Source organism: Haliotis rufescens, unplaced genomic scaffold (genome assembly GCF_023055435.1).
Source record: "Haliotis rufescens isolate VD_foot unplaced genomic scaffold, xgHalRufe1.0.p SCAF_12, whole genome shotgun sequence".
Taxonomy (NCBI): Eukaryota; Metazoa; Mollusca; class Gastropoda; order Lepetellida; family Haliotidae; genus Haliotis; species Haliotis rufescens.
In genome coordinates, this window is record NW_025963802.1 from 167,364 (window position 1) to 186,320 (window position 18,957).

The following is an 18,957-nucleotide window of genomic DNA, read 5'->3' on the forward strand; positions in this document are numbered from 1 at the left end:
CTGGCCTGTTTGTCCTGCGCCCATCGTCCGCCATGCGTCGTAAACACCATCTCCTCATGCAGACACCACTTGACCAATGATAATACCCCTGTTGCTTACGAGGTTCGAATAAGATTCCAATATAGCCGGCATGTTGAGGAACCTATTAATGATCATTACTCGACCATTTCTTTGAAAAAAGTAATAAAATTAGATGCATTTTTTCTCCGAGGTTTTAAGTTATGAGCTTGATTTGACCTTTTGTACTTCGACCATACTGAAAGCTGAAACTTCTTTGACCGTGGTCTTAAATTCCCTCAAAATGTATATTTAGCTTTGCAAACTTTTCTCCTCTGTAGTTGGGGGCGGTCGGGTAGCCTAGCCTCGTGTCCCCCGCCGTGATATTGCTGGAAATTGCTAAAAACGGCGTAAAACCATACTCACTCACTCCTCTGTAGTTGCCGGACTGAGGGAACTGAGCTTGCGTGCGTCTCCTATGACGACACCTTTTGTTAAAATCACACGAGTTACGTGCTAGTTTATCCTCAGTATTTAAATATTTGACTATCAACTCTGACGGCAACTTATGCCACGTGGCTTAGTCGCCATTTTAAAACCATTGACACCATTCCCAGGTGAGCTACAGTGTCGTTGCAAACACCTGGTGAAGTCAGCTACATATATCCTCGTTTCCTGGACTGTCACGGTTCTGCTAGTCGGGATTTAACAATAATTTGATAAATCTTTTTCTCAAGGAGGCTTTTCAAAATTTATGATAATATGTAGCCAATCCACCGGTGTTCGTTCCAAACCGCTACCTGACGGATGTATGGTGACTGAGTGAGTATGGTTTTACGCCGCTTTTAGCAATATTCCAGCAATATCACGGCGGGGGACACCAGAAATGGGCTTCACACAATGTACCCATGTCGGGAATCGAACCCGGGTCTTCGGCGTGACAAGCGAACGCTTTAACCACTAGGCTACCCGACCGCCCCGACTGACGGATGTATGACCCGTCAAACATCAGTCACTGGGTTCAAACCCAACTCGGGGACCGCATTGTATGTTTTATTCCGTCAGTATTCTCTACTGATTCGAATACAAGTGATTTATCAATGAATGAATGTTTTTAAGTCAAAGTTTTCATGAATATTCTGGAAATTTAGTATATGCGACGATCAAACGTGCTTTGTTTACGGGATAAAGGAATTGACACGTGTACAAATACTTTATCTGATATATTCAACTGATAAAACAGTTCTTTGTATAATATCACTTTCTCCAACTATGTATATACGTACGGACACAAGGAGCGTCACAGAAGTGATATTGAAGAGATGAAACGTCCACTGCTTGCTGTAGTACAGGTAGTATTGATTAAAGCGTACGTAAAATATAGCCGCCTCGTCTCGAGATTTGTACACGTTTCTAAATGAGTTTATTCCCAAGTTTCAAAAGAAAGGTGTGATGTTTTCAGATGTTTTGATTGGTGATGACTTTTCCTCGGGAAACATTAAGTAATACATGCATCACACACTGGCATACAACTTGTGGGTGAAATGAAATGGGGTTTAATGTTGAGTTCAAGATTATTGCGCTTATATTATAGGGATGTGCATGTACACAGTATAGACTCGGAGTGGACCAGACCTTGTTTAAAACCCTTAATGCCGGACGCCAAGTTGGGTAACAACAAGCACCATCTTATGGGGAGAACGAGTTACATTGCCATGTTAATACTTGACCAACACAGTCAGACATCTTAATACTGGACAAACACATTCAGACATCTTAATACTTGACAAACACACTCACACATCTTAATACTTGACAAACACACTCACACATCTTAATACTTGACAAACAGTCAGACATCTTAATACTTGACAAACACAGTCAGACATCTTAATACTGGACAACACACTCACACATCATAATACTTGACAAACACAGTCAGATACCTTAATACTTGACTAACAGTCAGACATCATAATACTGGTGAAACATACACATCTTAATACTGGTGAAACATACTCAAACATCTTAATACTTGACAAACACAGTCAGAAATCTTAATACTGGACAAACACAGTCAGAAATCTTAATACTTGACAAACACACTCACACATCTTTATTCTTGTCAAACACACTCACACATCTTAATACTTGACAAACACACTCACACATCTTAATACTTGACAAACAGTCAGACATCTTAATACTTGACAAACACAGTCAGACATCTTAATACTTGACAAACACACTCACACATCTTTATTCTTGTCAAACACAGTCAGACATCTTAATACTTGACAAACACAGTCAGACATCTTAATACTTGACAAACACACTCACACATCTTAATACTTGACAAACACACTCACACATCTTAATACTTGACTAAAAGTCAGACATCTTAATACTGGTGAAACATACACATCTTAATACTGGTGAAACATACTCACCTTTCTTAATACTTGACAAACATACTCACACATCTTAGTACTGGACAAACACACTCACATATCTTAATACTGGAGAAAGAAACTCACAACCATGAGAGTGAATGTTGTTTAACATTCCAGCTGTTTCTAGAACTTTGCAGATCAGTGACTGAAAGCAAACCTGACAATCCAGGGCACAATGAAGCACAGCTGTCTCAGCCTCTCAGATATAGTCCCTAGTTACACAAGCCACCAATGGCGTGCTGGAAACCTATTCCAATACGGGTTCCCACTGGGAACCTACAGGGAACATCTAAAAAAGTGTTGAAAGTGAGAACACCTAGACTAAAACAAAAAGCTTGTATAAAATCAACCAATCCATACTTTATTTCATTTATACACACATATAAGCATCAGTATACAATCGATGATGCATGTAAAAATGAGGTGATGTTATCTATTTCTCCAATATTTCTCCAAAGGATTATGCATGGGTAAACCTGAATTCACCCAGCAAACAGAAGTATGCAAAGGATTACTTAACTACACTAGGATAGAAAAGTGACATGGTTGAGTGCTCTATGACATCAAGACCTGTATAATACCTACATCGTAATGTTGCTATTTAAAAAATACTGGTGGTATGCATATCTACATCTATGTATATACTTAGTGTTAATTATTTTCTTTAATATGAACAGGCTGATGAAGATTGCACAAACCAAAATGATATATACAGAGCTCCAGATAAGCTTTTGGTGTTGTTGGTATTTTATCCATGCATCTTAAAATCATTGGGTATCAGTAATTCTATCTGGGTATTCAAATTTCTGTTACCCACTAGTTTTTACACATGTGGGTATTTAAGTTAAATATTTAAAAACACTATTCATCTAGTCCCTGCAAACTGGTGTCGTGTGGGTTCTAGAGCTTTATAGGTCTCAAAAATACCACGATAATTCCACAAGAAAGTGTGATGGCAAATGATCATGATGTAACTGTCATCGTGGAGTTTGGCAAAGTTGACGGAAAGCCTGTTTATAATTCAAAATAAGTTGCTGATTTACTAATCGAATACGCAGGGTTACTTCACAATATTTTGATGATATGCACAAGTTTTATTTTTGTAGCGTATCTGTAATGTTCGTTGCGTATTTGATACGCTTGGATTTTATTTTACTGCGTATTTCTGCATTTCTGATGCGTATATCTTTACGCAGATACGCAGCTTATCTGGAGCTCTGTATATATGATACATAATATAATAACAGTCTTGGTTCTCGGGCACCGCCCGCATCATCATAAAGTTTGCCGCATGTTTTGTTTTTATTTCCATTTTTAAAAACCCCAAAGAAATCCCAAAAGTCCAACTGTAGTCAAATACTGTATTCCAGTATTTTTATGTAGGGAGGCCCTTTCTCAGGTTGATTGAAAAGAATTGTTTTTTTGGTTACATACAAGTTTATACAACCAAAAAAAGACACAGCCCACCCGCACTATATTTTCAAAAAACATTGCCCAAGAACCAATTCTCTTATTTTCTTAAGCCTAACATGGCTGAACTTTGCAAGGGGAAATAACTCTTGCCCTTGTTAAAAAGCATAAATATTCAGATCTCTGCTCAGAACATTAGCTGTCTTATATCTCGACATCATCCATGGAAGCAAGAGTCCATGAATGTTTTCTACAAATGGCTATGTAGATCTGTAGTAAACTTGTTCAGTAGGTTGAGTAGAACTTCCCTCTTGTCCTGTGTCCCGATGAAGCAAGTGAGAGCCTCAAGCAGTGCCGATCCTACCAAACGTTTGACTTGGCTGACCAGCTGCCATTTTTTCTCATCTGTGAGCCCTGCCAGTGCCCTGGTCATTGGTTGGTACTCATCACTCATACAGTAGCCCATCACAGACCCTGACAGAAAAAACTCATGTAAAACATGATCAGAAATTGTTGTTTTGATACAGATTTGCATAGCCAGTGTAATTGCAGAGTTTAGTTTGTCATTAATAGTATTTAATTTATGTATTTGAATATTAAAACAGAAACAAAGGAAATGAAGGTAATGTGCTTTGTTTTGTTTGTTTGTTGTTTATAACGCCTCAATATTCCAGCTGTATGACGGCGGTCTGTAAATAATCAAACCTGGACCAGACAATTCAGTGATTGACATCATGAGAATTGATCCAAGCAATAGGGATACGATGACATGCATCAACCAAGCTATGAACCTGACCACCTGATCCCGTTAGTCACTTCTTACACCTCTTACGACAAGCGCAGTCGCCATGGGTTACTGAAGACCTATTCTTCCCCAGATCTTCACGGGTCACTTAAGCATATACATAAAGAATCATTCAGACATAAGCTTAACACCTGCAATCTAAACATTTATTTTCAAAGATGTCAGGGATAACATGAAAAGTGTGACATTGACAGGTCTATAGCCTGAACATGTTGGATAATGAATTGTAGATTCATTCAAACAACACATCTTTGCTCCTTATAACTTTTTTGGAATGGACATTTACACAAAAAATAATCTTCTATTTGTTTAATTTTTGACAGAAGTACTTTTAGTAACAAAATTGTACTTTGTACATTGAAATATTTTCTCCCAAATTACTCTTGTCCTGCATGACTATCACATGCTTGAATTCCTAGTCTGTTGCACTTAATTATTTAACAAACCTGCAAGTCCTCCAACTATGGCACCGACCGGTCCTTTGGCCGCACCCCCAGCAACGGTACCCACAGCTCCTAACACCACCTGATTGAATATACCTGAACAACAAACACGAAGGTAAGTCATCATGCATTAATATACCGGAACGACAAACACAAAGGTAAGTCATCTTGTATGAATATACCTGAACAACAAACACGAAGGTACATCAACTTATTGATTACACCTGCACAACAAACACAAAGGTAAGTCATCTTGCATGAATATACCTGAACAACAAACACGAAGTTAGTTCAAATTATTGATTACACCTGCACAAAAACAGGTAGATAGGTCATCTTGCATGAATATACCTGCACAAAAACAGGTAGATAGGTCATCTTGCATGTGTAACAGGACAGGCTTTGGGCACTTTAGGACACCATGACTTTGCGTTGTGATTCTTTTATTCAGAAGATATTAATGCCGAAAATACTAAAGAAGGTGTCTATGGTCCCTCTGTCTGTCCTTTACGACCTCAGTTCGTTGGATGTAGGGAGGTGATTCACAACAAAATATAATCAAGTTTCAACAGTTTATTACAGAAAAATAAACAAAACGAAAAAAAAACCCAACTGTAACAAAATATAAATACGAACTCAACAACAATTACAAATCAATCAATCCTATTCCTAACTAAAATTTACATTATTAAACAAAAAATCCTACTTACTTATACCCTCAAAATAAAACTCAAAAGCAGCATAAAGCAAACAAACAAACCCCTCACTAACCCACTTTAATCCCTACAGCATCCTTAACACAGTCTATGAAAACAAACCACCCTTCCAAACCTCCGAACACAATCGGTCAATGTAGCTACATCACATAGCTTACATTATTTCCTCATTAAATCCACCCGTCCAACCCAGCTTTATAACAATTTACCCATGAATTCTAAAGTTGCCACATAATTTAGATCTTTATTGCCTAAAATCACTAGGGATTGGGGAATTGTTCGACCTCCGAACACGGTAATTTGATGTGGTCTCCCTCACCTGTAATGATCTTCCCGATCATGCAAGACAATGAGAGCATTCGCGCCAATCTCTTATATACTCGCAAGGACACGTAACCTCTGGGTCAACACGTCTAAATGGTGCAGCCACTGGCTAATCCAGTCTGTCACCAACCAATCGGAGCGCTCTTACCATACGACCCACGACTGTAAACACTAAATCGGCATGCAGCCGACAAACGCACGTGCCCGCACGTGGGGCAAGATCTGAAACGTGCTGTCCCAAGCGAACTACATATCGGTAAGGAGCTATTAACCACGTAAATGCTACCATCTATCCTACATAATCAGAGGAAATTTCAATATTTCTACATTCCTCCCCCCTAAGAACAAAGTAACTCTTACTTTGTCTAAAATTTCCGATCATTAAAACAAATGTTCCAAAATATTCCCCTTTTTAATAGGTTGACTGACTAACTGAATAAACAAAATCATATGGTGTCATTACAACAAATCAACGAATACAAATCAAAACACTGAGGGTTACTCAGACTCGGCATGAATGTACAAATATTTCAAGTCGCTGAGGTGTTGTTCCTCCCGACTGCACCATCGGGACGGCCAACACCGTCTTTCTTCCTGGGCTTGAAGCTGTGCCTCTTCATGGATCTGGGTGTCCTGTCTAGGGGGCCTAGGGGGCAATACGTCTTCGGGGTCCCTATTCTCGTGGTTGGGCCTCTCCTCTGAGATAATGCTGGCCACAGGGCGATGAATCTTCACATGAGCCTTGGCATGGCTTCTTTTCTTGTACAGCTTCCCGCATTGGCCGCACCAGGATAGAGTTACATGTTTATTATGAAAACGGGCCCAGTGGTCCAGGAAGCGGCCAAAGCGGGAATAGTGTGAGTTGTCACATCCCGTGACAGGGCACTTCATCCCCCCTGTTGCCCAGTCTTGCCTCAATGTCTTCAGTTCGAAGTCCCTTCTTTCCATTGCGTCCACTTCTATTTCTATCTCCATTGCTTTAACAAAAAATTAAAATGCCTATGGTGCCACCCTCAAGGTCTGTGCAATTAAAAACATAATCAGGTTTCCTAGGGAGAATAACGGTCTCGAGGTTTCACAATTCTTCCCCTTCTAGTCCTAACAGGTGTTGCCGAAGCATGTGGACTAGATCCCAACTTATCTATTGAATCACCTAAAGAATTCACCCCATGTACATTATTTAATTCACTAACAGGTTTTGTTTCAGATTCCTTTGCAACACTGGCAGACTCATCAACTTCCAGGGGTTTTAAGTGATCAACATGAACAATGATGCAGGTTGTTTTATTATCTCTCTCTATTTTTTAGGCGAGGGGAGATACTTTCTCCCGAACAAAATAAGCTCAAGCTCCAGTCCAACCCAAGCCAAGCTTCCGCCCAGCTGTTGGGGGATACCACCGCCAGACTTGCGAGCCTACTTCAAATTCCCTAAGTTAGAGATTAATGTCATAGTTTTGTTTCTGGCTTTTAGCTGCGTTTCCTAAATGCTCATTTGCAAATTCAAAATTTTCCTGCATGACTCAACCATTCTACATAGGCAACTGGGCATAAATCTGGAGTGACATTTGGCGGACTTCCCACCATGACATCCAAAGGAAGTTGAATTTCCCGCCCTAACATAAGTAGATTTGGAGAGCAGTGAGTACTTGAATGAACACTAGCTCGGTAGGCCATTAGGAGGTATGGTAAGTGGTCATCCCAATCTAATGGTTCTTGGTGCGTATAAACAGAAAGCATTTGCCGAAGAGTCCTATTAAAGCGTTCGACAAGACCATCTGACTGAGGATGATATGGCGTAGTACAGGTTTTAGTTATACTCAACAGTCTACAAACCTCAGTAAACAAGGTAGATTCAAACTCACGACCTTGATCCGTGTGGAGTTGTCGGGGACAACCAAATCTACAAAATACCTCAGTCACTAACTTGTCAGCAACGGTAATAGCTTTGTGATTTGGAACAGCAAAAGCCTCTTTCCATTTAGTGTAGAAATCACCCAAGACTATGATGTATTCATTTCCATTCCTAGTTATCGGAAAAGGACCCAAAATATCCACTGCCATACACTCCATGGGAGCACGAATTTTAAATTGTTTCAATGAGGACTTTCCCTTTCCTGGACCTGGTTTGCAACGTGCACAATACTGGCATAATTTACACCACTGACGAACTGAATCGGACATGCCTGGCCAAAAGAATCTACGTTTGATTGACTGCTGAGATTTATCTCTGCCAAAATGTCCTGCTGTATGTTTAGTATGTAAATGACTGAAAACTTCTTCCCTGATAGCTTCTGGTGCAATAAGTTGCAAAAGCTCTCCACCTTCATGCAAAGAAGTTTTCCAATACAATAATTGATTTTGAAGTGTGAGTGAATCCCACTGACCCAAAAGACACTTGGTGTCAGAGTTCAGATCACCTATGTCAGTTTTTAATGGTTTGTCAGCTGATGCCTTTAATCTATTCACAACTGGACCTATACTAGGATCGTCTTGCTGCATTTTGAGTAACTCGTCTTTAGTCAACACGTTTAGCCAATTAGATGTGTTTTCAAAATTGCCTATATTCCTACTTGTAGGTATTGCAATAGGATTGATCGTCTGGGTTTCCCGATCATGCCTCCCAACTTTTACCTCCCAATTCAAAACAGACTGATCAGATCCGGCTGAATCAGATAATACAGCAGAGGATTCCTCTCTGCAGTTGTGTTCTTACATTTTCGAGTTGGTTTCCTTGACAACGCATCTGTATTTTTATGCTTTGTACCAGGCCTATACTGAATGTCCATATTGTAAGTCTCAATGACACTTAACAAACGTGCTAGCATTCCCTCCGGATCTTTGAAATTTTTAAGCCAGATGAGTGGTGCATGATCAGTTCTAAGCAAGAACCTACGTCCGTATAGGAAATGTCTAAATTGCTTTAAGAAAGTGACAACGGCCAGAAGTTCACGCTTAGTTGTACAATAGTTTTGTTGAGCTTGATTCAGAGTTTTACTAGCATATGCAAGTACCCTTTCTTGTCCATCAATTTGAACCTGTGACAACACAGCTCCAATGCCATAAGCACTGGCATCGGTATCTAACATGAACTGACCTTCATCTTGGGGGAGAGCTAGTATGGGAGCAGTAAACAAGTTTTGTTTTAGCTTTTGAAAAGTGTGTTCACAATCCTCATCCCACTTAAAATGAACATGTTCCGGATCAACCTTGTGAGTGGCGCAGCAATGTTTGCAAAGTCTTGGACGAAATGACGATAGTATCCAACTAACCCTAAGAAACTACGAACCTCAGACCTATTTACAGGTCTTGGCCATGATTCAATGGCTTTTGTTTTCTCAGTGTTACATTGGATACCATCTTTGGATACAACATGCCCCAAGAAAGGTACTTCTTTTTGAAAAAGCACACATTTTTGTGGTTTAAATTTCAATTTGGGTAATTTCAATTGTGTAAACACCAACCTAAGATTTTCTAATGCTCTGGCAAAATCCGACCCAAAGACAATAATGTCATCCAAATAGCACAAACAGCTTTTCCACTTGAGTGTACCGAGTACTCTGTCCATCAGTCTTTGTAGACTGGGGCATTTGTAAGTCCAAATGGCATCACGTTAAAGTGAAAAAGCCCAAAATGAGTGGTGAAAGCTGTTTTCGATTTGTCCTTTTTATCCATTTCTACCTGCCAGTATCCACTAGCAAGGTCCAAAGTACTGAACCATTGAGCCCCACTAAGATTCTCAAGTGTATCATCAATCCAATGCACCCATCTATGTCAGCGAAGACATCATGGAACTCACCAACTAACTTTGCCACAAACTGTTTTTGTTCCGTTGAGAGATCAGCTGAACTAGCCTCAACTAAGGTTTGCAAGTGCTCAGGAAGATTGTTTTCAGTATAGGTTCCCTTACTAACAGATAAGTCTTCCACTATCTGATCTACAGCATTTACTGTGCCCATAACTGATAATGGTTCTAAGTTCACCCCTTTTCCACTAAAATTCAGTACCGATATCACCAACTGCTCTCTGTCTGACCGAACCAAACTCCTAGCGACAAAAAGACCCTTATTCCGCCAGTACTTATTAGGTTCAATTACACCGACATGTTCTAACTGATTTGTAACAGCTTTACAAAATATCATTTTCTCGGAATGGGCTGGGATTTTGGTTCTTTCTGTCACTCTAATTCGCGAACAGTTGTAAGTCTTTAGTTTGTGCAGTTTAATCTTGCCTTTGCAGGTTTTCAATTCCTGCTTAACAATTTTGATTTTCCCCCTATATTTCTCCAAAAAGTCCATGCCCAGGATTCCAGATAACTTGTCAAGGTCAGCAACCACAAAACTCTGTTCAAAACTTGAACGTCCTGAGCTAAACTGAACCGTAAACTGCCCCTTGACATCTATATCCTTTCCATTAGCAGTAGTGAGGATGATGTTCGTTTGGAGGAGCAACGAGTCCCCGAACCTCAACCTTCTAAAGTCAGCATGAGAAAGTAGAGAAATAGGTGAACCTGTATCAATCAAAGTACTACAATAGCCTTTGTTCAAAAGGATATCCATATACAGGCAATTAGGATCGCCCTGCACATTCCGAAGACTAACAGGTACTTTTTCCTGATCAACTGAAGAAACTTCTGTTGTAATACTAATATTTGGTAGGAGTGGAACTTGCTCCACTTGGCTCACAACCTCTAACTCAGCACATGGCCTCTCTATCGACTGACAAGTGGCTGAAGCAAAGGCCTCTACATGTTTTCCGATCTACCGTCAGTCTGCCCTGTTAGTGCTAAGTTCTTAGTTAATTTCGCCAGCAGTTTTGGACAATAGTCCCTAAAGTGGTCTTTCTCCTGACAATAGAAACAACCTTTTTGTCTGAGCCTAGACTGACCATTCGGACCCTCGAGAGTTTTAAACTTCTCTTCTATCACTCTCAAAATGTCACCTAATCCTACCTCACTGTTCCCTTTTTCCCTATGTTCTTGATCAGGTGAGCTTTGAACAACACTAACTTTCCCTTCTACAGGTTTTCTAGCCCTATTGCCTTCCATTGCTTCGTATCCTAGTGCTGAAGAAATGGCCTCATCCAGAGTGTGTGGATGGCTAAAGGTCACTTTCTTTTTCATTTCAAATGAGGTTAGCCCAGTGACAAATTGGTCTATGATCTGCGTCTCTAGAGCCATGTATGGCACTTCCGGGTAAGCCAAAAGGGCTAGCCTACGCAATTGATAACCATAATCAGTGACTGATTCATCTTTTTCTTGCCTCCTGTTTCGAAACTCACAACGATAGGCAACACTCCTTTCCCTGGGATTAAAACCTTTGTTGAAGGACATTTCTGATGGCATTATAATCACCCAACTGCCCAAAGGTTAAACTGCTTAGAATCTTTTGAGCTGCCCCCCGTAAACTCAATGAGAGCTGTTGAGCCTTCTCCTGCTCATTCCAACCATTCCAGTTGGCGACCTGCTCAAACGTGAGGAGGCTCCTTCTCTGGGCCTACCATGTCTTCCCCTGAAATCAGGACAGAGTGTGCTATCCAACCTATCTACTTGTCGACTGCTCTGTGAAGAAGGATAAATGCTTCCTCCTACAATGGGGTTAACTCTAAATGGTAACCTATCACACTCACTAACATCTGCTGGTATATCAAATCTAACAGACCTTCTGCTGTGGTCTACTGCTTGAGTACTCACATCCCTAGGTATAATCACATTCCGGTCCAAAAATGAGGGATAACCTGAGTTTGATTGTGTGAACATGTTTGCACTGGATGCATTCATCCCTACATCTATCAATGTTTGCGACCCTGGTGTAAATCCACTCGGTCTAGGGGTAGAAGTAAATACTCCTGGTCTAGATGGAAGACCATGAAAACTATCTTCAGAGGGAGGTGACAAGAAACTGAAGTTGAACAAGTCAAAATCCTGTTCACTTGCATTCATTTTAACAAACTATCCTTATTTAAACTAATATCCCTAATTTAATCTCAATTAATTAATTTCAGTATAAATCACCAATACCACTACATCCTGGTCTCGGCACCAAAAATGTAACAGGACAGGCTTTGGGCACTTTAGGACACCATGACTTTGCGTTGTGATTCTTTTATTCAGAAGATATTAATGCCGAAAATACTAAAGAAGGTGTCTATGGTCCCTCTGTCTGTCCTTTACAACCTCAGTTCGTTGGATGTAGGGAGGTGATTCACAACAAAATATAATCAAGTTTCAACAGTTTATTACAGAAAAATAAACAAAACGAAAAAAACAAACAACTGTAACAAAATATAAATACGAACTCAACAACAATTACAAATCAATCAATCCTATTCCTAACTAAAATTTACATTATTAAACAAAAAATCCTACTTACTTATACCCTCAAAATAAAACTCAAAAGCAGCCTAAAGCAAACAAACAAACCCCTCACTAACCCACTTTAATCCCTACAGCATCCTTAACACAGTCTATGAAAACAAACCACCCTTCCAAACCTCCGAACACAATCGGTCAATGTAGCTACATCACATAGCTTACATTATTTCCTAATTAAATCCACCCGTCCAACCCAGCTTTATAACAATTTACCCATGAATTCTAAAGTTGCCACATAATTTAGATCTTTATTGCCTAAAATCACTAGGGATTGGGGAATTGTTCGACCTCCGAACACAGTAATTTGGAGTGGTCTCCCTCACCTGTAATGATCTTCCCGATCATGCAAGACAATGAGAGCATTCGCGCCAATCTCTTATATACTCGCAAGGACACGTAACCTCTGGGTCAACACGTCTAAATGGTGCAGCCACTGGCTAATCCAGTCTGTCACCAACCAATCGGAGCGCTCTTACCATACGACCCACTACTGTAAACACTAAATCGGCATGCAGCCGACAAACGCACGTGCCCGCACGTGGGGCAAGATCTGAAACGTGCTGTCCCAAGCGAACTACATATCGGTAAGGAGCTATTAACCATGTAAATGCTACCATCTATCCTACATAATCAGAGGAAATTTCAATATTTCTACACATGAATATACCTGAACAACAAACAGGTAGGTAGGTCATCTTGCTTGAATATACCTGAACAACAAACACAAAGGTGAAACTGGTTGTAGACGAAACTGGTTGCAGGCGAGACTGGATGCTGCCATCTAGACGGCCTCATGTACCCTACTCATCACCAGTCAAACCACAAATCACACAAGTGGTGTTGGAGCAACTGAGTGTGTAGATACCAGTTGAGCACATCAGTGAGTGAGCTTATAAGGAACACTAGTTGCCTTGGCAATATCAATTAATTTACTTTGATAATCAAAATGCTAGAGGCTTCTCTTTACGTCAATTATGTATCTATGGAAATGGAAATTTTCTTTAGTCAAATCCATTTACAACATTGTCCTATGATGGAATAAGGAGATATTAAATGACCTAGGAATATGATAAAACCTGGCTACGAAATGACTGACATGATGCGAAATGACAGGGTCATGAAACTGGGTGCAAACTTTTAAGGGGAGATACAACTTATTGATTATACCTGAACAACAAACACGAAGGTAGATCAACTAATTGATTACACCCTGAACTACAAACACAAAGGTACATCAACTTATTGATTACACCTGAACTACAAACACGAAGGTAGATCAACTAATAGATTACACCTGAACTACAAACACGAAGGTACATCAACTTATTGATTACACCCTGAACTACAAACATAAAGTACATCAACTTATTGATTACACCTGAACAACATACACGAAGGTACATCAACTAATAGATTACACCTGAACTACAAACACGAAGGTACATCAACTTATTGATTACACCTGAACAACAAACACAAAGGTACATCAACTTATTGATCACACCCTGAACTACAAACACGAAGGTACATCAACTTATTGATTACACCTGAACTACAAACACGAAGGTAGATCAACTAATAGATTACACCTGAACTACAAACACGAAGGTACATCAACTTATTGATTACACCCTGAACTACAAACATAAAGGTACATCAACTTATTGATTACACCTGAACAACATACACGAATGTACATCAACTTATTGATTACACCTAAACAACAAACACGAAGGTACATCAACTGATTGATTACACCTGAACTACAAACACGAAGGTAGATCAACTTATTGATTACACCTGAACTACAAACACGAAGGTACATCAACTTATTGATTACACCTGAACAACAAACACAAAGGTACATCAACTGATTGATTACACCCTGAACTACAAACACGAAGGTACATCAACTTATTGATTACACCCTGAACTACAAACACGAAGGTAGATCAACTTATTGATTACACCTGAACTACAAACACGAAGGTAGATCAACTTATTGATTACACCCTGAACTACAAACACGAAGGTACATCAACTTATTGATTAAACCCTGAACTACAAACACGAAGGTAGATCAACTTATTGATTACACCCTGAACTACAAACATGAAGGTACATCAACTTATTGATTACACCTGAACTACAAACACAAAGGTTCATCAACTTATTGATTACACCTGAACTACAAACATAAAGGTACATCAACATATTGATTACACCCTGAACTACAAACATGAAGGTAGATCAACTTATTCATAACACCTGAACTACAAACACGAAGGTAGATCAACTTATTGATTACACCTGAACAACAAACACGAAGGTACATCAACTGATTGATTACACCCTGAACTACAAACACGAAGGTACATCAACTTATTGATTACACCCTGAACTACAAACACGAAGGTAGATCAACTTATTGATTACACCTGAACAACAAACACAAAGGTACATCAACATATTGATTACACCTGAACAACAAACACGAAGGTACATCAACATATTGATTACACCTGAACAACAAACATAAAGGTACATCAACATATTGATTACACTTGAACTACAAACATAAAGGTAGATCAACATATTGATTACACCTGAACTACAAACATAAAGGTACATCAACTTATTGATTACACCTGAACTACAAACATAAAGGTAGATAAACATATTGATTACACCCTGAACTACAAACATAAAGGTACATCAACATATTGATTACACCTGAACAACAAACACGAAGGTACATCAACATATTGATTACACCCTGAACTACAAACATAAAGGTAGATCAACTTATTGATTACACCTGAACTACAAACATAAAGGTAGATCAACATATTGATTACACCTGAACTACAAACATAAAGGTACATCAACTTATTGATTACACCTGAAGTACAAACATAAAGGTAGATCAACATATTGATTACACCCTGAACTACAAACATAAAGGTACATCAACATATTGATTACACCTGAACTACAAACATAAAGGTACATCAACTTATTGATTACACCCTGAACTACAAACATAAAGGTACATCAACATATTGATTACACCCTGAACTACAAACATAAAGGTACATCAACTTATTGATTACACCTGAACTACAAACATAAAGGTAAATCAACATATTGATTACACCTGAACTACAAACATGAAGGTACATCAACTTATTGATTGCACCTGAACTACAAACACGAAGGTACATCAGCTTATTCATTACACCTGAACAACAAACAGGAAGGTTGATCAACTTATTGATTACACCTGAACAACAAACACGAAGGTACATCAACTTATTGATTACACCCTGAACTACAAACATAAAGGTACATCAACATATTGATTACACCCTGAACTACAAACATAAAGGTACATCAACTTATTGATTAGACCCTGAACTACAAACATAAAGGTACATCAACTTATTGATTGCATCAGAAATACAAACACGAAGGTACATCAAGATATTGATTACACCTGAACTACAAACACAAAGGTTCATCAACTTATTGATTACACCCTGAACTACAAACACGAAGGTACATCAACTTATTGATTACACCCTGAACTACAAACACAAAGGTACACCAACTTATTGATTACACCTGAACTACAAACACGAAGGTAGATCAACTTATTGATTACACCTGAACAACAAACACAAAGGTAAATCAACTTATTGATTACACCTGAACTACAAACATAAAGGTACATCAACTTATTGATTAAACCTGAACTACAAACATAAAGGTAGATCAACTTATTGATTGCACCTGAACTACAAACACGAAGGTACATCAGCTTATTCATTACACCTGAACAACAAACACGAAGGTTGATCAACTTATTGATTACACCTGAACAACAAACACGAAGGTACATCAACTTATTGATTACACCCTGAACTACAAACATAAAGGTACATCAACATATTGATTACACCCTGAACTACAAACATAAAGGTACATCAACTTATTGATTAGACCCTGAACTACAAACATAAAGGTACATCAACTTATTGATTGCACCTGAACTACAAACACGAAGGTACATGAACTTATTGATTACACCTGAACTACAAACACAAAGGTTCATCAACTTATTGATTACACCCTCAACTACAAACACGAAGGTACATCAACTTATTGATTACACCCTGAACAACAAACAACAAAGGTACACCAACTTATTGATTACACCTGAACTACAAACACGAAGGTACATCAACCTATTGATAACACCTGAACTACAAACACGAAAGTACATCAACTTATTGATTACACCTGAACTACAACCACAAAGGTACATCAACTTATTGATTACACCCTGAACTACAAATATAAAGGTACATCAACTTATTGATTACACCTAAACTACAAACATAAAGGTACATCAACTGATTGATTACACCTGAAATACAAACACAAAGGTAGATCAACTTATTGATTACACCCTGAACTACAAACATAAAGGTACATCAACTTATTGATTACACCTGAACTTCAAACACAAAGGTACATCAACTTATTGATTACACCCTGAACTACAAACACAAAGGTACATCAACTTATTGATTACACCTAAACTACAAACATAAAGGTACATCAACTTATTGATTACACCCTGAACTACAAACATAAAGGTACATCAACATATTTATTACACCCTGAACTAGAAGCATAATGGTACATCAACTTATTGATTACACCTGAACTACAAACACAAAGGTACATCAACTTATTGATTACACCTGAACTACAAACACAAAGGTACATCAACTTATTGATTACACCCTGAACTACAAACATAAAGGTACATCAACTTATTGATTACACCTGAACTACAAACACAAAGGTACATCAACTTATTGATTACACCCTGAACTACAAACATAAAGGTAGATCAACTTACTGATTACACCTGAACTACAAACACAAAGGTAGATCAACTTATTGATTACACCTGAACTACAAACATAAAGGTAGATCAACTTACTGATTACACCTGAACTACAAACATAGAGGTACATCAACTTATTGATTACACCTGAACTACAAACACGAAGGTACATCAACTTATTGATTACACCTGAACTACAAACACGAAGGTACATCAACTTATTGATTACACTTAACTACAAACATGAAAGTACATGAACTTATTGATTACACCTGAACTACAAACACAAAAGTACATCAACTTATTGATTACACCTGAACTACAAACACGAAGGTACATGAACTTATTGACTACACCTGAACTACAAACATGAGGTAAGGTAAAATTGGGTTTAATGTCGCTTCCAAGATTATTGCACTTTTATAGCAAAGTGCATCTATGTGTGTTAGTGGCTGCTTGTACTAGTCCGGACAGATGCTGATTTATAGTGCTAGTCCACTGAGATACCATGCCGCAGTTTAACATGAATACCCCACTCACACACAGTATACTGACTCCAAGCCAACTAGTCCTTGTTTTAGCCCCTTAATGCCGAGCGCCAGTCAGGGTAACAACTAGTACCATCTTCTAACGTCTTTTGGTATAATGCGTCCGTGAATCGAACCCCGGGCCTTCCGCTCTCCTGGCAGACACTCTACCACTAAACCACGGAGGCAGTCCTCAAACTCTTAAAGAGAATTAGCAAACTAATTGGTTTGTGGCCTGTAGAATAAAATAAAAAGTATGGCTGTATTGTTCTAGATCTATATGAATATTTAACAATTGTCGGTCAGTGACTACACTGCACTGACATCATACATATACGACTCATACACAGGAATTCCATGTTATAGGGGATAGAATTTTTTCTTATATGATTTTATACTTTACATGCTAACATATAATTCCTGTGGACTAGTATACCTGTGGCAGTTTTCTTGAGTTCATCGTTTGTTTCCAATATCTTCTTTAAGTGATTGTAGTAGACAAATGCCATCTCCAAAACGCCTTCAGCCATTGTAGAAGAAATACCTGAAACGTGTAAAACATTATTTTTATATACCCCAGCAGGCACACAATGTTTTTTCAACGTTGGACGATGATTGATTCCTTGTTGCGATGTTGATCAACCACGAATCAACTCAACTTATGTGACCTGTGAAAACATCTTGAACTGACGACCCATGAAGAATAGATCTTTAGCAACCAATGCTTGCCGTAAAAGGCAATATGCTTGTCGTAAGTGGCAACTAACAGGATCGGGTGGTCAGGTTGTTGACTTGGTTGCATAGCTCATGATGTCAATCACTGGATTGTCTGGTCCAGACTCGATTATTTACAGACAGCCGTCATATAGCTGGAATATTGCAGGGTGCTGCGTTTAACAACAAACAAAATCTTGAACTTACAACATTGTTTCAGCGTCGATTAGGACTAACTAGTACTAGTTATCGCCAAGGATCAATTACCGCCACCCCCCGA

At 38.8% G+C, this 18,957-nt stretch overlaps 2 protein-coding genes across 3 annotated transcripts in view; both read right to left on the minus strand.

Moving 5' to 3' along the window:
• Window positions 1-3,330: 3,330 nt before the first annotated feature.
• LOC125378209 overlaps window positions 3,331-18,957 on the minus strand; it is a 58,322-nt gene continuing 42,695 nt past the window's right edge. For both annotated transcript variants that reach the window (XM_048393227.1, XM_048393226.1), the window contains 3 exons: window positions 18,400-18,507; window positions 5,112-5,204; window positions 3,331-4,334 (listed from right to left, as the gene is read on the minus strand). In XM_048393227.1, coding sequence (XP_048249184.1) covers window positions 4,111-4,334; window positions 5,112-5,204; window positions 18,400-18,507 — 425 coding nt within the window. In that variant the 3' untranslated portion in view covers window positions 3,331-4,110. The remainder of the gene's footprint in view (window positions 4,335-5,111; window positions 5,205-18,399; window positions 18,508-18,957) is intronic.
• Window positions 5,858-7,354, minus strand: LOC125378210. The gene has a single exon (XM_048393228.1). The coding sequence runs from the start codon at window positions 7,121-7,123 to the stop codon at window positions 6,647-6,649; it is 477 nt and encodes a 158-aa protein (XP_048249185.1). The 5' UTR covers window positions 7,124-7,354; the 3' UTR covers window positions 5,858-6,646.

Coding starts and splice junctions, on each gene's coding strand:
- LOC125378210 (XM_048393228.1), bottom strand. CDS start 7,123: ATGGAGATAGAAATAGAAGTGGACGCAATGGAAAGAAGGGACTTCGAA.